The sequence below is a fragment of the Phodopus roborovskii genome, unplaced genomic scaffold (genome assembly GCF_943737965.1).
Source record: "Phodopus roborovskii unplaced genomic scaffold, PHOROB, whole genome shotgun sequence".
Classification (NCBI taxonomy): domain Eukaryota; kingdom Metazoa; phylum Chordata; class Mammalia; order Rodentia; family Cricetidae; genus Phodopus; species Phodopus roborovskii.
In genome coordinates, this window is record NW_026125337.1 from 40,073 (window position 1) to 61,477 (window position 21,405).

The 21,405-nt window shown below is 44.2% G+C and overlaps 1 protein-coding gene across 1 annotated transcript; it reads left to right on the forward strand.

Annotated features, from left to right (window-relative positions):
- Positions 1–1,525: 1,525 nt before the first annotated feature.
- On the forward strand, positions 1,526–19,487 carry LOC127214249 (transmembrane protein 231). Its single transcript, XM_051174651.1, has 7 exons — positions 1,526–1,709; positions 1,805–1,974; positions 14,536–14,664; positions 14,934–15,077; positions 17,254–17,335; positions 18,287–18,391; positions 18,734–19,487. Exons 1-7 carry the CDS (start codon positions 1,571–1,573, stop codon positions 18,910–18,912), a joined length of 948 nt encoding a protein of 315 aa, XP_051030608.1. The 5' UTR covers positions 1,526–1,570; the 3' UTR covers positions 18,913–19,487.
- Positions 19,488–21,405: the final 1,918 nt, after the last annotated feature.

Sequence of the window (21,405 nt, forward strand, 5' to 3'; positions counted from 1 at the left end):
CCAGAGCTGGGACTAAAGGCATGTGCCACCACCGCTCAGCCCCTTTATTTTAATCTTACGTGTATGGGTGTTTTGACTGCATGCTTGTCTATGTTTCATGTGTATGCAGTGCCCACAGAGGATCAGGAGCTACAGATCCTCTGGAAGAGCAGCCATTCTCTCTGGCTCCTTACTTGCATGTTTTATTACATTTTTTAAAACTTATTTGTGTGTATGCAGATAAGCACTATGACATGCATGTAAAGGTCAGAAGACAAACTTTCCAGAATTAAGATGTATTATTGGAGCCTGGTGATGGTGGGGGCTGGAGAGGTGACCAAATTATTAAGAGCACTGATTGCTCATGTATCAAACCTGGAGGAAGGAGATGTGAAGGCCAGCCCAGGCTACATAGTAAGACCCTATTTCAAAACAGACAAACAAAACCCTCCGAAGGGGTTGGAGGGTGAGGGTGAGGTGGCACACACCTTTAATCCTAGCACTAGGGAGGCAGAGACAGGTGTATCTCTGTAAGTTTGAGGCTAGCTTGTTCTACAGAGAGAGTTCCAGGACAGGGCTACAGAGAGAAACCCTGTCTCAAAAAACTGAAAGACAATAAATAAATAAATAAACAAATTTTCTCCCATGTTAAAATAATAGTAGTAGTAATAATAGTAGTAGTAAGTACTCACATAATCAATCAGCAAATGTTAATTTGGAGAATATATTCAGGCAACCATGGCCCTTGCCTTTAATCCCCGTACTTGGGAGGCAGAGGCAGATGGATCTCAGTGAGTTCAAGGCAAGCCTGATCTACAAAGAGAGTTCCAGGACAGCCAGGACTCTTACACAGAGAAAACTTGTCTAGAACCCCTGACCTACCCCCCCCCCCAAAAAAAAACCCAAAATTAAAAACTTTAGAGAATAGGAAAGTCTCCAAAGTCATGTAGGAAAGTACCTATAACCTTTGAACAGTCGTGGTTTTGTGTTCTGCTTTCTATCTTTCCTGCTATGGGGTATAGAGTAAACAGAACTAAATTTGAAGGCAAAAGTACCTTGCTTCAGGACTGTGGCTTTGCTGTGAGTGGTTGGACTTTAGTATGAACCGCATTGGAGTTTTTGTATTGAGACAAAGTCTGGTGTATCCCAAGCTGGCCTCCAATTCACCTTGTAGCTAAAGATGACCTGGGATTTCTGATCCTCCATCTTCCACCTCACAGGATGCTGGTATTACAGAAGTGGGCCACTGTGCCTGGTTTAACGAAGTACTGGGGGTGAACTCAGGGCTTCCTGCACGAACTACACCCGCAACTCGCATGTTGTACATTAATAGATGGCGTGTGGGGAGATGTTTACCAAGTCAACGTCTGTGGACATCTGGTTTCGAACAATTGTTGGCACAGACTTTGGCAAGTGGAAATATTGTTATTGTTTTCTTGAAGGGACCTCAGGCACCGCATAAAATGCATCTCCTATCTAATCCTGCACAGCCTCCCGCTAGCCCCACCCCTCCTAAGTGCTGCTTACTTGCTATTGGTTCCTTTGCCCGCCTTCGGTTGCCGTGGAGACTCGGCGCTGCGGCCCTGAGCTCATGGCGCTGTACCAGCTCTTCTCCCACCCGGCCGAGCGCGGCTACCGCGCGGGACTCTGCTCCAAGGCCGCGCTCTTCCTGTTGCTGGCCACCGCGCTCACCTACATCCCCCCTCTGCTAGTGGCCTTCAGAAGCCACGGTGAGCCTGCCCGGAGAGCCACATGGCTCGGTGCGGCCCGCTGGCCCAGACCGGTTTTCCTAACCGGGCTCCCCAATATGCCTTGTCTTCCGCAGGGTTTTGGCTGAAGCGGAGCAGCTACGAGGAGCAGCCGAGCGTGCGCTTCCAGCACCAGGTGCTACTCGTGGCCCTACTGGGGCCGGAGCCCGGAGCCTTCCTCGCCTGGAGCACGTTCCCCACCTTCAACCGGCTGCAGGGGGTTCACCTGCGCGTCCCGCTCGTGTCGGTGCGTGGTTCTCGCTAGGGTTCTGGGGGAGATGGGGAGAGTTCCAGGGATCCCAGGTTGGAATTGGGAGGGGAGGGGAGTCTAATGTATCTCAGGCTGATCTTAAACTTTACAGCCAAAGACCGCCTTCAACAGCTGATCTTCCGGCCTCCACCTTCCCAGTATTGGGATTTCAGGGCAGTGTGCTTCGCTGTGAACACTTTATCACAGAGCTACATTCCCAACCTCACAGATTGGATCTCAAGGAGCTACGGGGGTTGGAGACAAGAGTCGTTGCCCTGCGCATGTTTAACTTTCTAGATAATGTCTCCAGAAAGTCAGCCATGCGGTCGGTGTTTGTCTAACAAGAGTCCAGATGCCAGACCGCAGCCTGTTTCTGGTGCTGGTCACTTCTGAATAGGAAGGTGGCAGTGAAAGCCCCTTTAGAGAATTGAAGGCCGAGTTTGAGCATCTCCACTTCCGTAGGGACAGAAAGTGCGCGGGAGTAGGGGCGGGGACAAGCGCTGATTGAGTTTTCAGCTCCTGCTTTGGCCAAGCCACGCCTGTCAGGGTTAGGCTCACCACACTCTGCTCCACTTTGCAGCTGTCCTATAAGAAACTGAAGCATTTTACTGTCTGCAGTTTAGTGTTTACTTTCGCGTAAGTCAAATGCTTCTTTATGGTCATCCCTTTCCGTTCGTATTCTGAAAATATTTTCCTTTAGACGTATGGAACATCTGGCTTTCCTACTTTCAAACGTGGATCCTTTCAGACACGGCTGGTTATTAGCCTTATGAGGCAGACTTGTGTAGGTGATGGGAAAAAAAAGTCACCCACAGCTAAAGAAGAGCTTTAAAATATTAAAGTCTTGCTGGTCATGTGAATACCAATACACAACATTTAATCAGATTACTTTGCTCTTTAATTTTTCCATATATATATATATATATATATATATATATATATATATATTTCTGATTGCAAACCTGTAGGCTCATTGTCAGATATTAGAGAGGTACAGGTTTATACATGGTGACGGAAAAATAAAAGGTTATCAGTACTCGTTAACCAACCTTATTAGTTTTAAGGTCTATAGATTATTTAATGACATGGACAGAGTGATGAAATTTAACCAGTTATTTGTTGGTAAATATTTTGTCTCTTCCTAACCTGCACTTGTCACCCCAGCTGAGACAGGAGAATTTCCCCATTCCCTGGGCTACACAGCAAACACAAGCCCATTCTGTCTCAAAACCCATGGCCCTGGCAGATGAAGTCAGAGAACAGCTCAGAGGAGTCAGTTTTCTCCTTCCACCAGCTCAGGGATCCAGCTCAGGCTTTCAGAATTGGCTGCAAGGGTCCTTACCTGCTGAGCTATCTCACTGCCCACCCTTACTTCTTGATTTTTTTTCTTTTTAATTTGCCTCAAGTTTTCCACTATTAGAATTAATTTTTTTATTTGTTTTTCAAGACAGGGTTTCTCTGTAGCTTTGGAGGCTGTCCTGGAACTCACTCTGTAGACCAGGCTGACCTCGAATTCACAGAGATCAGCCTGCCTCTGCCTCCTGAGTGCTGGAACTAAAGGTGTGTGCCACCACTGCCCAGCCAAACTTTTTTTTTTTAACTTTAAACAAAATTAATCCTAGTTTTACTTTAAAACAGTGATGCTTTGTTTACTTGGTAGGTTGGTTGGTTGATCAGTTGCTATTTGTCTTTTTTTGAGACAGGGTCTCACTACATAGTTCAGGCCAAACTCTAAGTCACTATGTAAGCCTACGCTATCCTCAAAACTTGCCCCTACCTCCCAAGTATTATGTTTTCAAGCAAGTGCCACCACACCTGGCAAACAGTGTATTTATGTCTTAAATTTTTCTTTTTGTTTTTTCTCTTTACATTTCCATTGTTCTCCCAAATACTTCTTGGTATTTGAGTCTAAAAACTAATGCAAAGTTAATCACCAAAGCAAAGATAAATATTGGGCTTCATTCTTTCTTTTTGCTTACTTTCACTGCAACTGGCTGGTATGTTGTTGGCCCGGAGCTGGCTTCTTATCTCTAGAGCCAGAAGCCACTCCCTTGAGAGCACTGCTCCTCATCTCCCTCCACACCTGATACCTGGGTCTAGTTTCAAATTTAGTATTGGATAGATTGTTGTGTTCATTTTGTTTTGTTTGAAATGGTGGGGTTCTACCCTAAGGCAAATGTGCTAGGTAAGCACTGCACCACTGTGCTACAGCCCTAGCCTAGATGTTTTTGCACAGCTAGTAAAACAGAGGCCTTGTTGTTCAGTGATAGAGTGCATGTACAAGCCTCTGGGTTCAATCCCTTACACACACACACACACACATACACACACACTCCAAAAAATGAAACAAAACTCAGATGTGGTGGCTCATGTCTGTAATCACTACACTTGGGAGGCTAAAGTATAAAAATCATGAGTTTAAGGCTAGCCTGGGCTACACAGTGAGTTAGAGTTCAGGTAGGGCTAAAAAGAAGTAAAACACAATCCTTTTCCTAAATCTCTATTTTAAAACAACTTTTAAAAATTAACTTTTTTGCTGGGCAGTAATGGCACACATCTTTAATCCTAGCACTCCAAAGGCAGAGGCAGAGGCAGGAGGATCTCTGTGAGTTCTAGGCCAGCCTGGTCTACAGAGTTCAAGGACAGCAAGGGCTACAGTGTGAAACCTTTTCTCTAAAAACAATACAAAACAAAAATTCAAAGAAACCATAGATATCTAAAACCAAGAAAAATATAAAATAGTAAAGTCACTTTGGAAAACAGATTACCTCTTCAAAAGCTACACTTAAAGTACCATGTAACCCAACATTTAGTAGGTAAACTAAAATCTATTTTATATAAATGTGTGTGTTTGTGTGTATTTATGCATGCATATAAGTCTGTGGTATATGTGGGGTATATACATATATATGTAAGCATGTGCATGTGCACAGAGACCAAAGGAATAAGCTGACTGTTCAGCTTATTCACTCTCTACCTTGTCCCCTCTAGACAGGGTTTCTCTCTGGACCCGGATTTAGGCTGGTGGTCAATAAGCCCCAGAGAGCTGCCTGTCTTCCCTTCCTACAGTGATGGGTGTATAGGTACACATGCAGCTTTCTACATGAATGCTGGAATCCAAACTCATTTCCTCATGCTTTCATAGCCACTGAACCATCTCCCAGTCATATGTGTATATATGTATATATGTGACATACAATCAATCATATATTCACTGCATAGGACTAAGTATGTAAGACACAGACATGAATTTTTTTTTGAGCCATGTCTTGCTCTTATGTATTGATATTCATGCTGGTTTGCTGAACTTGTGGCCCTCCTGCTGAAGTCCCATTAATAGCTGACATTACAGGCATGTACTACTATGCCCAGCTGGACACGCTTCACATGATATGTATGTATGTGTGTATGTATATATATATACATATATGTGTGTGTATACATATACATACATACATACAATTTTGAGTCAAGACCTTATATAGCCCAGGCCAGCCTTGAACTTCTGACCCTCCTGCTTCTATCTTCTGTATGTAAGAAATATGAGCATTCCCCTCCATGTTTGGTTTATATGGTGCTGAGAATTGAACCCAGGGCTTTATGCTCAGCAAATACTCCCCCAACTAAGCTGAATGTTCAGCCCACCTTTTAGCATTTAAAAAATTATTTTATTTTATGTGCATTGCTACATGTATGTCTGTGTGAGGGAGCTACAGACAGTTGTGAGCTACCCTGTGGGTGCTAGAATTGAGCCCAGGTCCTCTGGAAGAGCAGTCAGTGCTCTTAACTGCTGAGCCATCTCTCTAGCCCCCCCCCTTTTTTTCTCCTCTTTTAAAGAGTAGATTTTATGGCCTGTGAATTGTGGCTCCAGTATTCATAAAAGCAGACAGACAGTAGCCTAGTGATGTGGTAGTAATAAGCCCTGTTGACTTACAATGGTTATCTTCTTATCCCATCTACCTGTACACAGAATAAACCCTTTATTGTTAGACAGCACATTTAAAGTCCTTTCTGTACTGTTTGGCCTGTAATAAACAGTAAATGTTAGCTGCTGGTTTTGAAAACAATATATAACCTCCTTTATTCTCACAGTAACCCTGTGAGGTGGAGGTCATGCTGCCATTTTACTTATGAAGAAGTGGCCTCGGAGAAGGGGTCATTTCCCTGGGTTTCATGTGAGCAGTATCCAGCCGGGCATAGTGGTGCACGGCTGTACTGTCCACTACCCACAAAACTGGACAGGAGGGTTCCAAGTTCACCAAGCTGGCCTGGGTACCAGTGCATAGCAAGATTCAATAAAAAAAAAAAAAATCCATGTTTATATTTCATGTGCTTAATCCTATTCAGTGGAATTCTTTTATTTTAGCTCTGAACATAGACCCAGGCTGGCTTCACCCTTCACCGTGTCTGGGAAACTATCCAAGGAGTCAAGGAAGCCATGGCCTTGTTTTAGTTTGAGACAGGGTTTCTCTGTGTAGCTCTGGATGTCCTGGAACTCACTCTGTAGACCTAGCTGACCTCAAACTCATGGAGATTCACCTGCCTCTGTCTTCTGAGTGCTGGGATTAAAGGTGTGTGCCAACATGTCCAAGCTCAAAGCCCTAGTTTTTATTTTTAGGTCAAGGTTTGACCATCATTAAGAGGTGACTTTGTAGTTGCTAATTTGAAATAGTGTTCAGAAATCACAAAAGGCCTTGCCTCTTCAGCTCACCTAGAACAGTTTCTCCAAGACCCGCCCCCGCCTTTTTTTTTTTGTTTGTTTGTTTTTTTTTTTTTGTTTTTTTTTTTTTTTGGAGACAGGGTTTCTCTATGTAGCCCTAGCTGTCCTGGAACTCACTCTGTAGACCCACAGAGATCTGCCAGCCTCTGTCTCCCAAGTTCTAAATTTAAAGGTGTGTGCCCTCACTGCCTGGCCTTTTTAATCTTGTCTTAATTTTAGATATATTTTATGTGTATGAGGGCTTTTAAAAATCACAAAAGCTGAGTCAGTTAGCTGGCCCAGCAGACAAAGATGCTTGCCACCAAGGCTGCTAACTCATTTTTCATCCCCAGCACCCACACGGTAGGAGAGAACTGTCTCCTGTAAGCTGTCCTCTGACCTCCGCTCCTATACCACACACACTTAAATACTTAAATTTTTACTTATTTTTATTTTATGTGCATCTTTGGCTTACCTGCATGTATGTCTGTGTGAGGATGCCAGATCCTCTAGAACTATAGTTACAGATGGTTGTGAGCCTCCATGTGTTTGCTGGAATTGAACCCAGGTCCTCTGGAAGAGTAGCCAGTGCTCTTTAATAACTGAGCCATCTCTCCAGCCCCACAAATATAATTTTTAAAGTTCCAAATTATGCATATATTTCATAAAACAAAAGTGGTGTGATTTATGAATCAGATTTTAGGAAGTGAACTAAAATTATTGTTGAGGCATTAACTATCTGAAAGCCTACTCTTTAAAAAACAAAAAATATATTTACTTTGTGTGTGGGAGTTTACCAACATGTATGTCTATATACCATATATAGGCAGTGTCTTCAGAAACCAGCAATGGATCTGCTGGGACTGGAGTTACAGATGGTTGTGAGCTTCCATGAGGGTGCTAGGAATTGAACTTGGGTCTTCTGGAAGAGCAGCCAGTGCTTTTAACAGCTAAGGCCTCTCTCCAGCCCCCCTAGATCATTGTATCAGTCACTGTTAGATTTGAACTTGGTGTGTCCATCTCAGCCTCATGTTTGAACACTTGGTGCCCAGTTGCTGGCATTGTTTGGGAAGGTTGTAGAGCCTTTAAAAGGTGAAGCCTTTATTAAGGGAGTCTAGTTCAGTCTCATGATCTCACTAGCTCAGGTCAGCTGATTCTGTGGGTTTTCTCATCATGGTATTTACTCCTTTGTTCATATTATTGCTCCTCCCTCACTTTGATTGTACTCCAGGAGCTTGGCCCAATGGTTAGTTGTGGATTTCTGTATCTGCTTCCATCTGTTTCTGGAAGAGGGTTCAAGCATCTCTGGTCCTGCCTCAACAAGATGATGGGACAGACTTAGTAGGCTTCCTAGGAGAGGCCTTACCCTCTCCTAGGAGCAGATGGAGGAGGGGAAGTAGGGAGAGCAGGAATAGAAAAGGAGGGGGAACTGGGATTGGAATGTAAAAAATAAATTATTAATAATAATAAAAGTTTGAGCCAGGTGTTGGTGGTGCACACCTTTAGTCCCAGCACTCGGGAGGCAGAGGCAGGTAGATCTCTGTGAGTTCAAGGCAATCTTGGTCTACAGAGCTAATTCCAGGACAGGCTCCAAAGCAAAACAGAGAAATCCTGTCTCGAAAAAACCAAAACCACCACCAACAACAAAAAAGGTAGATATTTCTGAGCATCTACTGCCAGGATGCCAGGAGTTAGGTCATCCCTAACTTCCCGTAGACATCTCTGTTAATTTCCATCCTCCGCATTCTCCCATTTTAGCCTGCTTCAGTTTTCTTTGTGTCATTGGGCAATTGCCTGGTGCTGTTACATATCTATTTGTCTTTTATTTATTTGGTGCTCTTCCTGGAAGAATGCTACCTTTGTACAAAATGATGTTGCCTACCCAGCATCTTTGGGATTTTGGGGTGTTTTGTTTGTTTGCTTGCTTGCTTGCTTGGTGTGTATGTGTGTGTGTGTGTGTGTGTGTGTGTGTGTGTGTGTGTACACCATGATATGCATGTGGAGGTCAGAAGACAAATTTTAGAAGCTGTTCTCTCCTTCAGTCATGCGGGTCCTGAGGATGAAACGCAGGTCATTAGGCTTGGCAGCAGGCACCTTTACCAAGTGAGCCATCTCACTGGCCCTATTATTATTTTAAGATTATTTTCTGTTATTTTGGTGTGTGTGTGTGTGTGCGCGCGCGCATGCATGCACGCACACACCTATGTGAATGTCTGCAGGTGAGTGTAAGTTCCTATGGAGGCCAGAGGGCATTGGATTCCCTGCACCTAGAGTTATAGGTGGTTGTGAGGCACCCAATGTGAATACTGGGAACCAAAGTCAGGTCCTTTGGAAGAGCAGCACAGTGCTCTAACTGATGAGTTTACTCTCCACCTCCTGTGAGACCAAAACAGGTTTCTGTTTGCAACTAAGCCAGTTAAAAATAAGTTCCTGTGCTAGTTAAGGGTTCTGTTTGTGGTTAAGGAATTAGTGACAGTCCTGTTTTGAGTTCTTGCCAGTTAAGGTTTCTTTTATATTTTAAAAGGGTTGTTTGTTTGTTTATGAATGCTCTATCTGCACATTCACCTTTACGCCAAAAGAGGGCTTCAGATCCCACTGGAGATGGGTGTGAGCCACCATGTGGTTTCTGGGAATTGAACTCAGCACCTCTAGAAGAACAGCCAGTGCTCTTAACTGCTGAGCCATCTCTCCAGCACCCACAAATTAAAGTTTCTATTTGTAATTAAGAATAATTCCTAGGTGGGCAGTGGGAACTCCTGCCTTTAATCCCTGAACTCAGGAGGCAGAGGCAGGGGTATTTCTGTGAGTTCGAAGCCAGCCTGGTCTACAGAGTAAGTTCCCAATTATTAGATCTGGTGTAAACTGCAAAACATGTTTTTCAACCTACATTAAACTTGCAACTTCATTCTCATGATGAATATCCTTACCCTTGTTCCTTCCCTTTCATTGTATTTTTTTTTCTCTCTCTCTTCTCTCTCTCTCCCTCTCTTTCTTCCTCTCTTTGTCCTTCTCTCATTAATGAGGTTTTTGTTTTTGTTTTCTCTGTGTACAGCCCTGGCTGTGTTGGAACTCACTTGTAGACCAGGCTGACCTCAAACTCATAGAGATCCAACTGCCTCCCAAGTGCTAGGATTAAAGGTGTGGACCACCACCTCCCAGCATATTTTTCTTTTTTTATTTATTATGTATATAGTGTCATGCCTCCACATCAGAAGAGGGCACCAGATCTCATTATAGATGGTTGTAAGCGACCATGTAGTTGCTGGGAATTGAACTCAGGACCTCTGGGAGAACAGTCAATGCTCTTAACCTCTGAGCCATCTCTCCAGCCCATTTTTGTTGTTGGTTTGGTTTGGGTTGGGTGTTTCCCCCCTCCCCCCCCAGACAGAGTTTCTTTGTATAACAGCCCTGACTGTCTGGGAACTCACTTTGTAGACCATCCTGGACTCAAAGTCACAGAGCTCTACCCACCTCTGCTTCCCAAGTGCTGAGATTAAAGGTATGAGCCACCACACACACACACACACACACACACACACACACACACACACACACACCGCTCACTGTATTTTTCTAACAACATATAACAGCAGACTCTTGCCTCAGTAACACTTTATGTCTCCCATAAAAAGGACCTCAAGAGGCTAAGGGGCTGCTCTCTAAATCCCAACTTAAGGAGAAGCAGGTGAACTAACTAGTCCCAGCTGCACCCCAAAATACATCTTGCTTTAATCAGACAAATAGGCTTATTTTTATTCCTCGAAGTTCTCAGGATGGGGTACTGTGTGGCCCAGGCCAGTCTCAGACTTGCTATGTAGCTGAGGGTGACCTTAAACTCTTGGGTCTCCGTTTTCCAAGTGCTGGGATCACAGGTGGGCAACACCATGCCCAGTCCTTATTTTTGTTTGTTTGTTTGTTGAGGCAGGGTCTCAACCTTGCACTCCACATAGCCCAGGTTGGCCTCAAAATTTATAGTGATCCTTCTGCCTCAGCCTCCCATATACTGAGATTATGGTGTGACCCACACCATACTTGGCTACTCTTTGTTTTGTTATCTTTTTTTCTCTTTCCAAGTCTGAACAGTGTAGTGCTGAAAAGAAATTTGAATTAAAAACATCTAGTCTCCATTTGATCTTATTTGCTAAAAGGCTGAAGCACAATGAAACTTTTAAATCTTGTTGGACTGTTTACTTGCTGTGCCTCGATAAACACCCTGACTTCCCATCTAGAGTTATCTACACAATGTGGAGAGCACTTGCTCTGTCTGAGGCTTGACTCTTACTGTAAAGGAGTTCTTTTCCCTCCCACACCCTGTTGGAGTCTGCATCCTCCTGTTAGTTCTCTCCTGGCCTCTGCTCTTGTAAACTTTAAAGTGTGGTCTTTATCTTCCTGTCCAGCTCTAATGTACAAGAAGTAGTTTGTGGTGGTTTAAAAAAAAAAAAAAAGACAGTGGCCCCCATCGGCTCACAGGAAGTGGTACTGCTAGGAGGTGTGGCCTTGTTAGAGTAGATGTGGCCTTGCAGGAAGAAGTGGTCACTGGTTGCAGACTTTGAGATTTCAGAAGCTCAAGCAAGGCCTAGTGTTTTGTTCTCTTCCTGCTACCCGCCAATTCAGACATAAAACTCTCAGTTACCTGTCCAACACCTTGTCTGCCTGAATGCCGCTATGCTTTCCACCATGACAATAATGGACTAAACCTCTGAACTGTATTAAATGTTTTTCTTTATAAGAGTTGCTGGGGTCATGGTGTCTCTTCACAGCAATAAAACTAAGACAGAAGTTGGTACCAGGGACTGGGGCATTATTGTCATAAGCCTGACCATGTTTTTGTTTAGAGGAATATGGACTTTGGGTTAGGGAAGCAGTGGAAGGCTTTAAGAGAGGCTTAGTGGCCATATTAGTAGGAGCATGGGAGACAGTGGTGCTGAGGGGGATTCGAATTGTGGGGGCCTGCCTCAAGAGGTGTCAGAGGAAAGGAATAGTCTGTGGCCTAGAGATTGTACTTGTGATGTGTGGCAAAGAATGTGACTGCTTTCTGTTCTTGTCCAAAAATCTGCCAGTCTAAACTGGAGTTAACAACTTTGGTATTCACTCTTATGCAGATTTATAATGAAAAGGAGCAAGCTGAGCAAGGAAAAATGCAAAATGTACAGCTCAAGGAGATAAGGGGCACCAGGAAACAGAAGCAGATTAAAGAAGCCTGATGCTAAGTGGAATAAAGGGGAGGTGACCACCGGGCATCAGTGGAGCACACCTTTAGTCCCAGCACTGGGGAGGCAGAGGCAGGCAGATCTCTGTGAGTTTGAGGCCAGCCTGGTCTACAGAGTGAGTTCCAGGAGAGCCTCCAAAACTAAACAGAAAAACCCTGTTTCAAAAAAAAAAAAAAAAAAAAAAAAAGAAAGGAAGGAAGGAAGGAAGGAAGGAAGGAAGGAAGGAAGAAAGAAAGAGGAAAAGAAAGAAATTAAAGAGAAGTTTAGGGCCAGGTGTGGTGGTGCATGTCTTTAAGCCCCAAACTCCAAAGGCAGAGTGAGGCAAACCTCTAAGTTCAAAGCCAGCCTGGTCTGCAGAGCTAGTTCCAGGAAAGCAAAGTTTAGGCAGTGAAGGAAACCATGGAAAACAGAAAACTAGTAGTAGCCACATTCCAACCCCAGCAAGCAGCAAAACTTGATGCTTCAGCCATGTGGTTCTGGCTTTAGGGTCAAGATTAGAAGAAATAGGTTATGGAAGCTCCCTCTGAGACTAAGGAAAGCTTCTGAGGCCAGGCTTGTGTCAGGGGTGTCCCTGCAGGGAGGCCTAGAGAGGCCATTTTGTGAAGCTATAAGCTGAACCCTGGATTGCCTTGGTGACCCCAAGATGCTGGAGATGCTGGGGCCATGGTATACCTGCTGAGGAAAGGTGCTAACAGTGAGTAAAACCAGCTTAAGAAGTGTGTCACAGTCAACAAAGCTGAAAGGAGTTGAAGATCTGAAGAGTGCTTTGACATCAGACATGGACATGCAGAGTTTGGAGTTTGCCCAGCTGGTTTTTGGTCTTGCTTTGATCCAATATTTCTTCCCTAAGCTCCCTTTCCTTCCTTTTAGAATGAATATGTATGTATGTATGTATGTATGTATGTATGTATGTATGTATGTATTTATGTATATCCTGTGCCATTATATATTGGAAATATGGGATCTGCTTTTTCATTTTGATTGTATAAGGGATTACAGTTAAGAGATTGCCCTGAGCCTCAGAAGAGACTTTGAACTTCGGGCTTTTAAACAAGTTTGAGACTGTTATAGATTATGGGGACTTTTAAAGTTGGACTAAATGCATTTTGCATTATGCTATGGTTATAAGCCTGGGGGGTCAGAGAATATATTGGTTTGAATAAAAATAGCCCCCATAAGTCCATAGGTTATGGTACTATTAGGTGTAGCCTTGTTGGAGAAAGGTCACTGGGGGGGGGGGCAGGCTTTGAGGTCTCAGATGCTCAAGTCGCACCCAGTGTGGCAGTTACTTCCTGCTGCCTCCAGATCTGGATAGAGGACTCAGCTCCTTCTCCAGCACAGTGTCCATCTGCCTGCTGCCATGCTTCCCACCATGATGACAATGGACTAAACCTCTGAACTTAAGCCAACCCCAATTAATGTGTCAAGAACTGGCAGAGGGTTACATTTCAGTGCTGTCTCTTCTGCTAGCCACTGTCACATCACTGTGACGCAGCTGAGACAGACGGTACTGGCTAGTGACCTATTTTTGACTGCCTACATAGGATTTACAGGTTGTGACTTTTCTTATGCCCTCCTCTGATTTTTGTCAAATATTTGTAGTCTTGGTATCTTATTGATCTTACTCATCTTCCTTTTTTATTTCATCGATTGATGCTAAAAGATACCCAAGCTTTAGAGCCTAGATGTGAAAAATGAGATGGGCCTCAAGGATCTGAAGCAAAGGTACTAGGGGTTTAAGGATGTACGAATAGGGGCCAGAGCAATGGATCGGAGGTGGAGAGCATTGGCTGCTCTTGCAGAGGACCTGAGTTCAGGTCCCAGCAGCCATATAATGGCTCACAACCATCTATCACAACACTTTTTTTTGAGACAGGGTTTCTCTGTATTGCTTTGGAGCCTGTCCTGGAACTAGCTCTGTAGACCAGGCTGGCTTCAAACTCACAGAGACCCTTCTGCCTCTGCTCCTGAGTGTTGGGACAACACTTTCAAGGCATCTTCCCAAAGTGCCCTTCTGGTCTCTGTGGTCTATAGAGCGAGTTCCAGGACAGGCTCAAAAGCAATACAGAGAAACCCTGTCTGTGTGTGGGAGGGGGTTATAACTAGAGCTTGGTGGGTTTCTGTAGTGTTTGCTTGGTAAATGCATAATGATTAAAAGTAGATTTTGTTTTTCCATTTAAACAAGCTGACTTAGGGGTGGAGCTGTCACACAGTGGGAGAGCACTTGCCCTAGGTTCAGTCTTTAGCAATCTAAAGCAGGAACAAAAGGGATGAGAGGGAGGGGAAAGAGGCTGGGGACTGGGGACATGGCTCAGTGGTTAACAGTACATACTGTGCTTGCAGAGCACCCAAGTTAAGTCCTCGTACCTTCAACAGGCAGCTCACAGTCACCTTTAACTCAGGCTCTGGGGCATCCAATGATGTCATCTGCCTTATACAGGCACACATGTGCATATGCATATTTACAGATACACACATACACAAATAAAATAAATATTTCGGGTTCTGTTTTGTTTTGAGTCAGGGTTTCCTCTGTGTAGGCCTGGCTGTCCTAGAACTCACTCTGCAGATCAGGCTGGCCTTGAACTAAGAAATCTGTCTGCCTCTGCTGGGATTAAAAAAAGTACATCTTTTTCCTTGGCCTTGTAGAGCAGAGAAGAAGACAGGAACCAAGATGGGAAAATGGATGTGCTACATTTTAAACTTGAACTTCCCCTGCAAGCGACAGAGCAGGTCCTCGGTGTGCAGCTCATCCTGACCTTCTCCTACCAGCTGCATGTGAGTCAGTCCTCTGTGAGTCCTTTCCTTTCTAGGGAGAGCCACACCGCAGATGGCTCTTAGAATAGTGCTGGGGATTGAATTGAATATTTTTCAGGGGGTAATATTAAATTATTTGATTAACTATTAAGAGGTCAGAGGGTTCTGGATAGAACCTGTGGCTCACCCAGGTATGCTATGCCTGTCAGCTCTCGCTGTGGACAGGTAGGTTGTGAATCCTACAGGTTCTTTAGACCGGACAATGGCATTTCTCTTTCTGATGATTTCAGAGGATGTCAACTTTCGTGATGCAGAGCATGGCGTTCCTTCAGTCCTCCTTTGCCGTTCCTGGGTCACAGTTATATGTGAATGGTGACTTGAGGCTGCAGCAGAAACAGCCACTGAGCTACCGAGGCCTGGACGTCAGATATAATGTAAGGATGTTTCTTGTAGTGCAGCTCCTTCGTTCCTATGTTTATCACACCCTTTGAAGGAAGAGAAGTTTAAGCTTTGGAATAGCTTTTAGATCATTTTATGCATAAGAGTGCTTTGCCGAAGTGTGTGTTTGTGCACCACACAGATGTGCAGTGCTGGAGCCAAGCTCTGAAAGAGCAGCCAGTGTTCTTAACCACTGAGCTCCTTCTCTCCAGCCCCATTGTGAATTCTTTCAAAATGCAAAAAGGGAGTTAGAGAGCTGACTCAGTGGTTAAGAGCACTGGCTGTTATTCCGGGGGACCTGAGATTGATTTCCAGCACCCAGGTGGCAGCTTACAACTGCTTGTAAATCCACTTTCAACGGACCCAGCACTCTCTTCCAGCCTCCTTAGGTGCTGCACATGCATAGTGTATAGAAACACATGCAGGCAAAACACACATAAAAATAATAATGTTTTAAAAATGTACAAAAGACACACTTTGGTTTATACCCTGAAAGGGGAAATGTTCTTACTGAAGAACTAAATTGTCTGTTGCCCTCAGGTACACATCTTCCAAATGTATTCTGTGTTAGTTTATTGTTTGCTTCGACTAAACACCTGACAAATCAGCCTAAAGGAGGAGAAATTTATTTGGCTCACGGTTTCAGAGGTTTTAGTCCATTGTGGTAGGAGACTAGGGGCTAAAGAGCTTCTCACAGCAAGGCCAGAAGAGTGGAGCAGATGGGCCAAAGCAAGATGCAACCCTAGGATAAGTTCCCAGTGCCTTGTTTCCTCCAACCAGGCCCCACCTTCAACAGCTCCTCTCCCCCCAAAGCACCCAATATCTGTTCACATTTGAGTCCATCAGTGGGTCAAACCATCCATCAGGTATGAGCCCTCCTGTCCTAATCTTCTCTGGGAAAAACTTACACCCATCTGTGCTCTCCTAAAATCTCCCAAGTATTGCTCAAGCCAAACAATTTGACCGTCAAGATTGACCATCACATCTTCCAAATGATCTCATAAAATGCCTATGTAAATACATTTAAAAAATTAGTAGTCACTACATACTAAACAGGCAACAGATGCCAGCCCAGAGCAAGAAAGTTTACAGATGGGTGTGGTGGCATGCCTGTCCTAGTAATCCGCTGCTTGGGACACCAAGGTGAGAGGATCACTTGAAGCCAGGGTAACTGAGCAACACCCCATCTCAAAACAGAAAAAGAAAAAAAAAAAAAAAAAAAAAAAAGAAGTTTGTGTCACGTTTTTCAATCTCCATGGTGTAAATGAGCAACACCCCCATCTCAAACAGAAATAAAAAAGAGGTTTGTGTATGCCATGTTTTTCAATCACTATGGTGGCTTCCTGAGGTACCTGCTGGCTCAGCCCTGAGCATTCTCTGTTCAAGAGTACTACAGCCATGGCACACAACAACAGGATTAGGAATGGAGGTAATATACTGAAGTCTACTACATGGTTAGCATAACCTGTTTTCCTAGAACAAAAATGGGAGGAAAAAAAATGTTTTTTTAAGTTTATGTGTTATGTACACAGTGTTTTGCCTGCATATACACCCACACACCAGAAGAGGGCACCAGATTTCATTGGAATTGAACTCAGGACCTCTGAGCCAGCAGCCAGTGCTCCTAACCTCTCAGCCATCTCCCCAGCCCTAAAAACGGTTGTTTTTATATAAAAGTGAACCTAGACACATGGGGGGAGAGTTAGCCATCTCCCAGCTCTCTACTCTTGTTCTTTCCTCATTCCTGTACTTCATTTGGCCCACGCACAGGTCTTCTACTGCGTGTGCGCATATTTACTCCCCCCTCTGTCTCTCTCTCTCTCTCTCTGTATCTCTCCCCCCCCTCTCTCTCTCTCTGTATCTCTCCCCCCCCTCTCTCTCTCTCGCTGTATCTCTCCCCCCCCTCTCTCTCTCTCTCTCACACACACACACACACACACGCCTATAAATAATAAAAATGAAACTCTAAAAAATGATTACTGAAGCCAGGTGGTGGCACACACCTTTAATCCCAGCACTTGGGAGGCAGAGTCAGATGGATCTCTGTGAGTTCAAGGCCAGCCTGGTCTACAGAGTGAGTTCCAGGACAACCAGTTGAGCCTGGGTGAGCAGTGGGGTGGAGGGACTGGGGGAGGGGGAGTGCTCATTGCTTGTCCTCCTGCCTTGTCCCAGGTATCCGTAATCAATGGGACTAGTCCTTTTGCTCATGACTACGACCTCACTCACATTGTTGCTGCCTATCAGGAAAGGAATGGTGAGTTACCAGTAGAGGCCACTGGGCCACCGCTCAGACTTCCCAGGTTGTGGGGTCCATGAAAACAAACGACTGGAATGCTTTTCATGATGACAAACCCTATGAAGGCTCAGTGATGGGAGGTGGATGGGCTTGCCAGAACTTATCCTCTGTGTCCTCTCCCTATTGTAGCCCAGAAAGTAAGTGATCACTCGACTTGTTTATCCCATCACTGATTTAGCTGGTTTCCTCTTACTAATGTGTATTTAAGCCTAATTGAGTTATTGCTCATAGTGCACCTATTTAAAAAATAAAAAATAAAACCCCGGTGACAATTTACTGTCCTCAATTTCCAGACAGCCATGGATGATGTGTGTTAGGCAGTTCACATTTGCAGCCCGCTAGAAGAGAAGCACTGGCCATTCTGACTACAGATAAAGTATTTTTCCCTAGAGGAGCATCCCTAAGCTCAATTTAGCATACCAGGCTTGTTGGTGGGCTAACATTTTCCCTAAAGGCATCAAAACTGTTTCTTGGCAGCAAGGGGTTATAGGTGATACCCACAGACATTTCCCAAGTGCAAGGCTTGCAATTCCAGCACTTTTTGTTTTGTTTTTCAAGACAGGATTTCTCTGCAGCTTTGGAGCTTGTCCTGGAACTCACTCTGTATATCAGGCTGACCTCAAACAGAGATCCCCCACCTGTCTCCCTGAGTGCTGGGATTAAAGGCTTGCACCACCATTGCCAGACTGCTACACCATTTTAACCGATACTTTTTCTACAAACAGTATTTCTCCAGTTAGCTCTTTGAATGTTTTTGACACATTGTAGCAAAAGTATTTTAAATAGTGTGTGAGCAACTTTGCATATTCAATTGCTCTTTTTATTTCTTTGTGTTCTGAAATGCAGAATATCCTCTTGTATTCAAAGACCACTTCTATTTTGGTTTAATGATTAAAGTTTATGTTGCAGTTACCACTTTCCTGAGTGACCCCAACCCAATCTGGCTGGTGGGCAGGGCTGCCGAAGCTCCTTTTGTAATCAATGCTGTCATCAGATATCCTGTGGAAGTCATCTCATATCCTTTCTGTTAGCCAGTCAGTGGTGGCTCATTTCCACTAAGAAAGGAAGGGTTCCTTAGCTATACCAAGTAGGAACAGATGTGGGACTCACAAAATAGGAAATTGTTGCAGCTTTGTAGACCCCATACAAATAACTGCTATTCCCACAGGAAAGAAAAATCCATTTCCTGTTCCTGAGTCAGAATAATTTTATCTTCTGAGTCAGAATAATTTTAATAATCTCTGGTTATCCATTTTATCTGAAGAGTATTTGAAATATTCTTTCTGTTTCCCATCTGACCTGAACTTTGGAGTAACTGTTTCTTACATGTAGCCATTGCCTCCTTAACATTTTGTACTTACCAGCCAGGCTTCTGGGAGATGATAAAGTTTGCCTGGGTCCAATATGTCAGCATCCTGCTCATCTTCATCTGGGTGTTTGAAAGAATCAAAATCTTCGTATTTCAGAACCAAGTAGTAACCTCCATTCCTATAGCCATGCCCCAGGGAGAGCTGGGTAAAGAGCATTTATCCTGAGAAGACCACATCAGAAGACTCTGAGGGACCATGGCTACCTCATCCCCGTCTTTTGAGAACCGTCATTTCACAACATTTCTGCAAAGAGCCTGCTGGACACTTTCAGGCTTGCATGCTTTTCCCTCAGAGGCGAAGAACGGTTCTTTCAACATTATTCTGCACAAACCCTATGCCTTCAGAGCACCAAGGAAATCTACAAGGATGACAACGAGTTGTGGAAAGGTCACAGGGTTACTAGAGGCTATGATTTTTGTTTTGTTTTGGTTTTGCTTTGGCCTTGAATTTCAAGAAAAAAACTGTAATCAGCTCATACATCTTTGAAAGAGTCCCATCTCTGGTCAATCAAGGACTTTACCTCTTTTGAACTGGATGCCCTGTGCATTCCTCCCCCCAGTGTAAGTTTCTTTTTTAGCTTCTTCAGGGCTCTCACAAGAAATATGCAAGTCTCTAGTACTTTCTACTCTTAGGTGTCTACACAATGCCCATTCAGAACTTTGATTTCCAGAACTGAAGCCTTTAACTGGAGAACTGAAGGGGGCAGGGCAGAGCCTAAATATAAGAGCCCCAGAAACATGTGCATGCCGTTGGGTAACTTCAGGGCAAGAGGACCAGACACCTGCCTTCAGGCTAATAGATGGGGGTCTGTCATCAGCCCAGCTGAACAGCCCTCTGTTCCTGCCCTTCTGTGGCTGGCTCTGTGCCCTGTTTCTTGCCCTCTGTCTGTGCCCCTGGGATGACAGCTGAAGTCAGAAGTGCTGTTTGATTCTGTCTTCCCCCCTTCCCCCAGCAGCAGGGAAGGATGTCGGGCTTCTAACAACAGGTTCTTTCTCTCTGGCCCTCACCCAACAGCCTGGCCACTTGCCACTCTTCTTCTTTGATGGCCTTCCCTCTTTCTGAAAGGATATGGGTGACAGAGGGGTTGGTGATGGTGTTGGCTTCCATTGCCTGACAACTACAGGGTTTATTTGGTGGCTGAGCTGAAAACTCAGTTGCTTACAGTTCCCTTAACCAAAGAGCAAGATACTCAGCAGAGAGGAGGCTTTGGAGGAAGCATGAGGAGCAGCAAGTAAAGAGGGGGCTAAGCAGAGCATCTAACAGAGTGACAGGCAGCTCCGCATATAACCCTGTAATCTAAAGAAGTATGGGCACAGAACATGGCCAGAACAAGCTTCTGTGTTGAATAGAAAACTGTTATTTGGCCTCATTCTTGTGTTAAGCAATTGTGCAGTCTTAAAGGACAGGTGGCTCTGTTTATGACTCCACCATGTCATTAGCCCTGGAAGGACATACCTACCCCTACCACCCATGCCTCATGTCTGTCCCCAAACATGCTCATCAGAATATGTCTTAGTTTACCTTGGAGACTCAGTTCTGACTTCCAGAGCACCTTTCAGTCAGATTGAGCAGAATAAGAGTTTTAAAAACAAAGTATTCAAGCAGAAAAAAAAAAATCCCTAGTACTAGTTTCTCTCACTTCACATGTACAACTGTTTATATTGCCTGTGTCTTTTTCTGGAGATTTCAATAAAAAAAAATGGTCTCTGATTTCAATTTCAAAAAGGTTATGAGAGGGCTGGGGACATAGCCCAGTGGGTAGAGTGCTTGCCTACATGCACAAAGCCCTGGGTTCCATCTCCAGCATCGTATAAAATCCCCATGGTGACACAAGTCTAATCCCAGCACTCTGGAGGCAGAGGCAGAAGGATCAGAAGTTCAAGACCTCCTTAAGTTAGAAAACAGACCCTGCCTCAATGAAATAAAATAAGGAGGTGGGGTTGGGGCACATGATCAGAATATATTGTGTGGGGAAAAGGTAACAAGATTGGAAAGATGACCAAAGATATAGACTACTTTGCATCATATTAAACTATTCCGTGCAAAATTTGTATAGAGAACTCAATGATGTTTTATAGTTTTATAGTTTCTAATTAAAATGTCTGGAAAAAAAAGTATCCTGTGGCTTCTGAAAGGCAGGGGCCCTGGGTGGGGGAAGAATAGGAAAGGAGACTGCACACTATTCTAGCTATTCTTCAACAGCTGTGTTCTGACAGTGCTCTGCCTAAACCCCACATGGCAAATGAGGGCTGGAAAATTACAGCTGTGTTGGGTGAGTATCAAGTTATTTTCAGATCAGATGTTGGTTGGGTAGTTCTGGGCCTGAGTCACACAGGGGAAAATTGTGGAAAATATACAGAATTGCCATTGGGCCAGAGAGCCAGAGCTTGAGATAATTACCTACTGATCATGGGGAGAACAGGGAAAGGGCTCTGATTCTGTCAATGACTGGCTCAGTTTTCTGTTTGAGTAAGGTGAGGCCTAGGTTAACAAAGCTCTCACTTCGCTTTGTTCATTGTCTCTGTCTCTCTTCCTCCTTCTTCCTTCTTCATACCCATGCATTTGGAAGTAAGTTTTGTACATTTTTGACTAGGTAAATCCTGACTACTGGAGAAAAATGTGTAAATTACACAAATAGTGAAATTTATTGTTATTGAA

Bases quoted from the DNA above. Each gene is read 5' to 3' on its own strand.
- LOC127214249 (XM_051174651.1), top strand. From the start codon at position 1,571: ATGGCGCTGTACCAGCTCTTCTCCCACCCGGCCGAGCGCGGCTACCGC. The intron at 1,975-14,535 runs GTGCGTGGTTCT...TTGGCCTTGTAG, and splicing joins TGCGCGTCCCGCTCGTGTCG to AGCAGAGAAGAAGACAGGAA. The intron at 18,392-18,733 runs CATATCCTTTCT...TAACATTTTGTA, and splicing joins ATATCCTGTGGAAGTCATCT to CTTACCAGCCAGGCTTCTGG.